This window comes from Triturus cristatus, chromosome 6 (genome assembly GCF_964204655.1).
Source record: "Triturus cristatus chromosome 6, aTriCri1.1, whole genome shotgun sequence".
NCBI lineage: Eukaryota > Metazoa > Chordata > Amphibia > Caudata > Salamandridae > Triturus > Triturus cristatus.
In genome coordinates, this window is record NC_140589.1 from 1,012,597,243 (window position 1) to 1,012,604,914 (window position 7,672).

At 41.4% G+C, this 7,672-nt stretch overlaps 1 protein-coding gene across 4 annotated transcripts in view; it reads left to right on the forward strand.

Annotated features, from left to right (window-relative positions):
* Positions 1–2,662, forward strand: part of RASGRP3 (RAS guanyl releasing protein 3) — a 540,454-nt gene extending 537,792 nt beyond the window's left edge. For 3 of the 4 annotated variants that reach the window (XM_085611793.1, XM_085611795.1, XM_085611796.1), the window contains one exon: positions 1,543–2,662. In XM_085611793.1, coding sequence (XP_085467919.1) covers positions 1,543–1,551 — 9 coding nt within the window. In that variant the 3' untranslated portion in view covers positions 1,552–2,662. The remainder of the gene's footprint in view (positions 1–1,542) is intronic. The other variant, XM_085611797.1, reaches the window with a different exon arrangement.
* The last annotated feature ends 5,010 nt before the right edge of the window (positions 2,663–7,672 follow it).

Sequence of the window (7,672 nt, forward strand, 5' to 3'; positions counted from 1 at the left end):
CATCTTCCTCTGATCCTTGGCTTTCCTCGACCCCGAGGTTCCTTGCTGGTGGTCTGTGGGGCTTGTGGGGATCGCGTTGACCTGGGCACTCTGTCCGGGTGCATCCATGTTGCTACGCAGTTTATTTTGTTTTTGGTGTGTTTTTATTGTTCTGCTTTTATAGTGCATTTTCCCGCAAGATGTGTGGGAATTGCATGCCTGTCGCTGGTTATCGCAGATTTTTGCATCGTGATTGGCCTCATCGCAACTTTTTTCACGTTCGTGTTTCGCATTTTTGCAGCGTCGCGTTGATTTTAACGCGGTCATTGACTCGCTATCGTGATACTATCGCATGTTGCCGCCGGGTTGAGAATACTACGTTAACACGGCGTTGTTTTCCCGCAATAGACTGCGATATGCAAAGTTGCGTTCTGCTAATTTTGCGATGATTAGCACACGTTCTTGAGAATATTCCCCATAATCTGTGCCGATAAATTACCGCTCTCTGCACTTTTACATCTTAAAGATCGCAAATGTGTTGACCTGTGTGTGTGTGTTTTTTTGTAATGTTATCAGCGGGGTATTTCCATCTCAGGCCGTATTTATGTCATTCATGCAGCACTTTTTAAGAAACGTTGAGGAGGCAAAGACAGGCTCGAGTTTGTTTCTTAGGTATCTCTATTTACCTTTTTGCATGCCTTAATCGCATCTTTAGCTGGTGCGAAGGCAGTAGTGCGTCTACAAAAACAAAAAATGATCAAACCAAAGAAAACAATCAGAGATACCAAAAAAACACACAAAGACGGCTCATCTGCAGCCGCACCCGTGTGTCACATGAAAAACACTTGAGACAAATGCTAGAAGTTTTTGTCCGAGGATGTTCGATATGAAGTTATATTTTATAGAGTAATGCTGCCATCTAGTGGTTCAGTTGCAGAAATGTTGTATAAAAATATTAGTTATGAGCCACAAAATATGTATTGCCTTCGTGTTTCGCGACTTCTAGTTGAAATATATGCTGAATTGTATGTTTTTTTAGGAATTAATTCCTCGTGTTTGCATGCGAGTGTGTTCGTTCTTGTATCCTAGCGTTGCTCTTGTTCGTAAGGGGTTGCTTCCCACTGAATAGGAGATGTCTGCGGTCTATACTTTTACGTCCAGTTGTTGTTTGCTATTTAATTCATTTCATACATATATATGATCAAGGTCTGAGTGGACACCAAAACGCGATGGGTAACGTGTGTGCTGTAAATAAAATGCAAATTTCGTAAAGCTGACTTCCTGGGAGTGCACCCATTTATAGTGTCTTTCACACTGCTTTGGGAAAATATAGATGTATAAACAGAGAGAGAGAGAATATTAATGTGGCTTAACAACACTTTACTTAGAAGAAACTAATCGTAAACGAACAGGGAGCATTGACAGCTGAACTAGTGACAGCAAGCTGCAACAAGAACATAGGTGTAACCATCACACTTAAGCTTAGACGTGTTATTTTGCTAACATCAGAAGATGTTGACTGAAAAAGTGAAGTTGATGTATTAAAGTGAACTTTTCTTGCAGGACAGCTGAACTCGGCGAGACAAGAGCAGTCCCCCCTGAAGAAAACACTGGAAATCCTGAGACTTTCTTCCGAGTAGAGACGGCGCAGCATTTCACCACAATGCACTTTTTGGCGGGTGGCCTGTTCACTGAAGAGAATGCTTGTAGGTCTCGCTTTCAGGGACAGAAGACATGATCGACCAAATGAAAGAGAAACAGAGTGCACTGGTCCCAACATCTAGATCCAGAAAATATTCATGGCCGCTGTTACTGCTTGATGGAGATGATGTGATGAACTATCTTCCTACAAAACAGAGTGGGCTCCATTACAGACACAGTGGAAGAGGTATTTTTAATCTGCACTTCTACAAGGACCTGGGCTCTCTTGGACTTAGACTTTCATGGGAATGATGAGGATTTGCAACAGGATGAATATCAGATGCCAGCTTTGCGTGAGCGATGCATTGGCAAGATGTTTGTGAAGGGCCTTGTGGTTTTGGACAAGCTGTTTATGAGTGGTTACCTCTGTAGTCCCTTCAGAGCATTTGATAAAAGGCCTATTGACTTAACTTCTGCTTGACGGGATCAAACTCTCTAGATCTTGCCACATGATATAGCCTTGTCTTCGGACGCCTACTACACCTACACGCAAGACGTGTATGGGCTGCCATCTTCACAACTACTCTCCAGTGCTGAAGGCTTCCAAAAACCCTCAGGCTTCAAAAAGACAATGTAGCAGTCTCTAGCAATGGGCAGAGACTACAGCAAGGCCTGTAATTAAGCTATAACCCCAACTTATGCACTGCTAACCTATTTGGTGAGACTTGTGCCTAATGCTAAAATGTTTTCCAGCAACTATGTATCAACTATTGATCAATGTTATCTTAACAGTTTCAATAATTTTCTTTATTGGTTGCTAATGTAATATTTTGTATGCCTGTCATCAAAATTCAGCTTGTGGGTGCACACCCTCTACATGCTTGCATTCGAGATGCAATTTGAACACTGGCCAATTCAAACAAAAATACTACAAGAGAAAAGACACGTTGTGCAAACTTTGAAACAGTTTCTGTCCTTGTAAAACTGCTTGTCTTCATTAAACACAGTAGGCTCGATTCTAGTAAAGCTACGCCCATAGACATATGCCTATGATTGAAACAGTTTTCAAATCATTTTGGGATTCAGAGGATTCTAGAGGTGCCTTTCGGGAAGTTGCAACAGTCACAGGTTCCTAGGAGTAGTTCTTTTGCGTATGGTTTTGTGAACTCCAGATTACAGTGGAAGAAGTTGTGCATTCATAAATGAAGGTGGTGCGTACTTACACATGCGTAACTATGGTACCCAGGTTTAAGTATACTTCAAACATTCTTTTTTTTTTCAACATAATTTATTTTTTCCTTTTGGGGGAAAACCCTTCCCCTACACCACCAACTATGGGGAAGTATTTCCTCTCCATTCCCACCCTGGGTTCACATGGCCTTGACAGATGAACATCTTCAACCACATCCAGGATGCAATGTGCCTGGCAAATGTTTCTGAATACCCCCAAGTTTATATTTTGTGGATGCCCCTACTCAGGCAGACATCATTGCCATGGAATGTCACACAGTCCATCCCTGGGAACAAATGTACTCACAAGTAACACTAACACATACTGCTCTGATATTACAGGGGAGCAAATTCATTTAAAAGAGTAAAATGAGTTATCTGCACACCTAAGTTCCACTTAGCTCTGCAAATTAATGAATTCAGCCCAAGAAAGCTAACTGCCACTCAAGAACTTTATATATTTGTTGGATGTATGTAAGTCTGTGTGTGCATATATACATATATGTGTGTGTATGTGTGTGTATATATATGTATAACACAAAGCCATTTTGAATCTGGGCAAGTGCTGGGTTGGTACTGAAGTAACGAGGATGGTGGAGCTTGTCGAAGCCAAGCACCACCATCATTGCAATGTTTCATGCCTCCACAAACGGAATAAATATATATATTTTTAAAATATATATATATATATATATATATATATATATATATACACACACACATATATTACCGTGTAAAGAGAAAGCAAGTGAGAAAGATAGAGTGGGGAGAAGAACATGAGAAGTGAGAGGGAGTAATGGAAAGAAACAGTGCATAATGGGCAACCAGGTAAAATCTTGTTAAATAGGATTTGTATGCATGGGCCCAGCTCGGTCTGTAACATGGAAAGGTTAGTAGGTGAGGCAATGATTTCTCTAGTTAGACTATACTACGGTAACAACTTTGATATTTGCACTGCAGCGATAATTGTATGAATGCAGATGAGTTATTACACTGTATTTATTGCGGCACATATACTTTCACTGGCATGGAATAAATACTATTCAATTTGTATATTAATTGTCTTAGTGTCTAATGGGCATCTAAAAAATTATGGACTTAACTGTACGGTTAGTAGGATGGCCAAGCAATAGAGGCGGTCATTTTATTTAGCTTTATCAGATTTATGATTGGTATTTATTTACACAATACACCTTGAGTAGCAGGCTCTACTCTAAGGTGATTGTCAGAATTAGAATGCTGGAAGTTTAACATTAATAATAAAGAGTGGTGCTAGGATTGGTGACTGAATCAGTCTTTTTTTAGATTAAAAAAAAACCGAGACAAGGACATAAGATGTGCCCAAAAACAGCATGCAATGAGTGTGAGGCGATTACAAAAACAAATACTGCCTGCACAACCTGTGCCTTAGCCATACGACCATTGCCCCTGTCAATGACATTCTCCCACTTCTGTATGTTAAAGTCTGCTTCGATGACTGTTGAATGCATCACTCTTACTTGTATTGTCTTCTTGTTTTTATCTCCTTGATTGTGTTTAATGATCATGCTTTAGGTCAAATTCATTTCGTAATAAAAACTGAAGCGCCAAACAAAGCAATAAAGTGTGAGTGCCAGTCAGTGTGTCTTTGGATAAGCTTTGGGGACAGTGTTATTTTTATTTATGTTGTGTTTGTTTTATGAAAACAATGTGGGATGCCAAGAATTCATCAAGGGATGGGTTTAACCATTCCCACACAAAGAGGTTACAAAGCGGTTACACAACTCAAAGGCCATCAATTGATCAACACCAAGACCTTTCCTGAGCAGATGTTTCAATATTCTCACTTACAGGGACTTTATCACCATATTTGAGTTAATTTTACCACTAATGGCCTTTTCTTGGTGGATGAGTCGGTGGAATGTTATAATTGAATATTCATATACTGAAAATTAAAACCAAATCTCGCCGCTCAGACCGGTCTTAAATACTGGATGTCAGAAAATTGTATTTATCTAATGCGCTGAATCCACACGTCATGAAAATAAACAATCCCATCAGTACTTATATTTGTCAATTTTGTAAGGGATGTAGTTCTGTGTTTTTATTGTCATGTCTGCGGTGCTGCTTTCTTATGATTGTATGTTTAAAAATGACTATGGGCCCTATTCATGAAGGTATTTTCGGTCATAAACGTACAGTTGTGATCAAAAACAACTCCATTTACGCCTGCTAAAAATTCATTGAAGGATTCCTGGCAGGTGTAAATTAATTTATTCAAGTAACTTAGTTACTGATCCTGAGGATGCCCTTTACAAAATATACCGGTCGCCAACTTCTCATGGTGCCATGCTTCTTTATCAAGTTATGATCTTTGCTGGGTGGGTTGTGCAATACCCAACAGGCTCCATAAATTTAGCTCTTTTTTTGGAGATCTTTCTTGAGATCAAATGACCCCCCCACTGCTGCGGTGTTGTGAGATCTGTGTTTTTTAACAGGGCTTGATTAAAGATAAAAGATTAAAGGATAAAGGTTAAGGATAAAGGTTAAAAAAACAAAAGCGGACTTGCAGTAAACAATCCATAAAGTCCTTAATTAGAAGGTGGTCGACATGTTTCAGCCATACCAACCAGTCAGACTTTAATCAGGAGCCATTTCAGGATATGCTCTAATCTAAGTCAAACACTTTTAAATATTAGAGATTTTTATAAGTAGTGCACAACATATGTAAACATACACACAAAAGACATAAATAGCCAGTCAATCAGTCAGTCAAAATTTCTTTATTTCGGCTGTTAAGGCGATAAAAGCACAGCTAAAAAATACAGTACAATTCATTCTATCGAATATCCCAATATGACCATTATTCGAGATACGAATAGCTTAATAAAGTGCATGTGCATTACAATATTATTTGTAAAAAATCCTATAAAAATAAAGAATAAAATAGAATGGATAAATACAAAATGCATGCTTACACCATTAAAATATTACAGAATGGAATTAAAAGAGACCAGTCACAGTGGGGAATAGAATAATCAAATTGAGCAGGACCTAACTTTAAAATAGCTTGACGTGTACACCACATGGAAAATAAATAACGAGAAACTGAATACGCAATGGGCATTCTAGTGTCATATTTCAGTTTCCTGAAAGCCGTGCGCAATGGTTCGTTCCGCGATAAATAGCAAACACAAGAAGATGATGGATGGAGCACTGAAACTTTTCAGACACTCACCCCCAGTCACAGATCTGAGTTGAATCCATCATCATTCTTTAGCTCACTTTGCCAGCTCAGCTCAGACCCCGCTAATGGCAAACCAGTCTTGACCCTGTGCCTCATGGAAACAGTCCAGCCCGAACTGCCAAGCTAAGTCTTCCCTGAAACGGAAACAAGCATCCTGGGACCGGTTTCTGGGTAACACCCTTCATCAGCCAGGCTAGCTTGAATCCAGTGGCTAAGTGAGCAAGGGACCCATGTCTGGGCATACCCTGCGGACTTAGGGCGATCAAAGCAAACACAAGGAGATGATGGACGGAGCACTGAAACTTTTCAGACACTCACCCCCAGTCACATATCTGGGTTGCATCCATCATCATTCTTTAGCTCACTTTGCCACCTCAGTTCAGACCCAGCTATGTGCAAATCAGTCACTACCCTGTTCCTCATGGGAACAGTCCAGCCCAAACTGCCAAGCCAGGCCTTCCCTGAAACGGAAACAAGCATCCTGGGACCGGTTTCTGGGTAACACCCTTTATCAGCCAGCCTAGTTTGAATCCAATTGCAAAAACAACAGTTGATGGACAGAATGCAGGACAATGTCATACTTTCACCTCAGTACAGAGATCTGGGCCTAAATCCATCGTTTTTTTGCTCATGGGAACATTCCAGCCCGAACTGCCAAGCCAGGTTCTCCCTGGACTGGAAACAAGCATCCTAGGACCGGTTTCGTGGTTTCACCCCTCTTCAGCCAGGATAGCTTAATTCCACTGGCATGGAGAGCACGGGACTCACGACTGAACATACCCGTCCCACTCGGGGGTGACAAATGCAAAAACAACAGTTGATGGACAGAATGCAGAACAATGTCATACATTCACCCCAGTACAGAGATCTGGGTCTAAATCCATCGTTTTTTTGCTCACCATGCCATTCCAGTTTGAACCCAGCCATATGCAAATCAGTCTTGACCATGTGCCTCATGGGAACAGTCCAGCCCGAACTGCCAAGCCAGGTTCTTCCGGGACTGGAAACAAGCATCCTAGGACCGGTTTCGGGGTTTCACCCCTCTTCAGCCAGGATAGCTTGATTCCACTGGCATGGAGAGCACGGAACTCACGTCTGAACATACCCGTCCCACTCGGTGTGACAAATGCAAAAACAACAGTTGATGGACAGAATGCAGAACAATGTCATACATTCACCCCAGTACAGAGATCTAGGCCTAAATCCATCGTTTTTTTTTTGCTCACCATGCCATTCCAGTTTGAACCCAGCCAAATGTAAATCAGTCTTGATCCTGTGCCTCATGGGAACAGTCCAGCCCGGACTGCCAAGCCAGGTTCTCCCTGGACTGGAAACAAGCATCCTAGGACCGGTTTCGGGATTTCACCGCTGTTCAGCCAGGATAGCTTGATTCCACTGGCATGGAGAGCACGGGACTCACGTCTGAGCATACCCGTCCCACTCGGGGTGACAAATGCAAAAACAACAGTTGATGGGCCGAATGCAGAACATTGTCATACATTCACTTCAGTACAGAGATCTGGGCCTAAATCCATCGTTTTTACCCCGAAACCGGTCCTAGGATGCTTGTTTCCAGTTCAGGGAGGACCTGGCCTG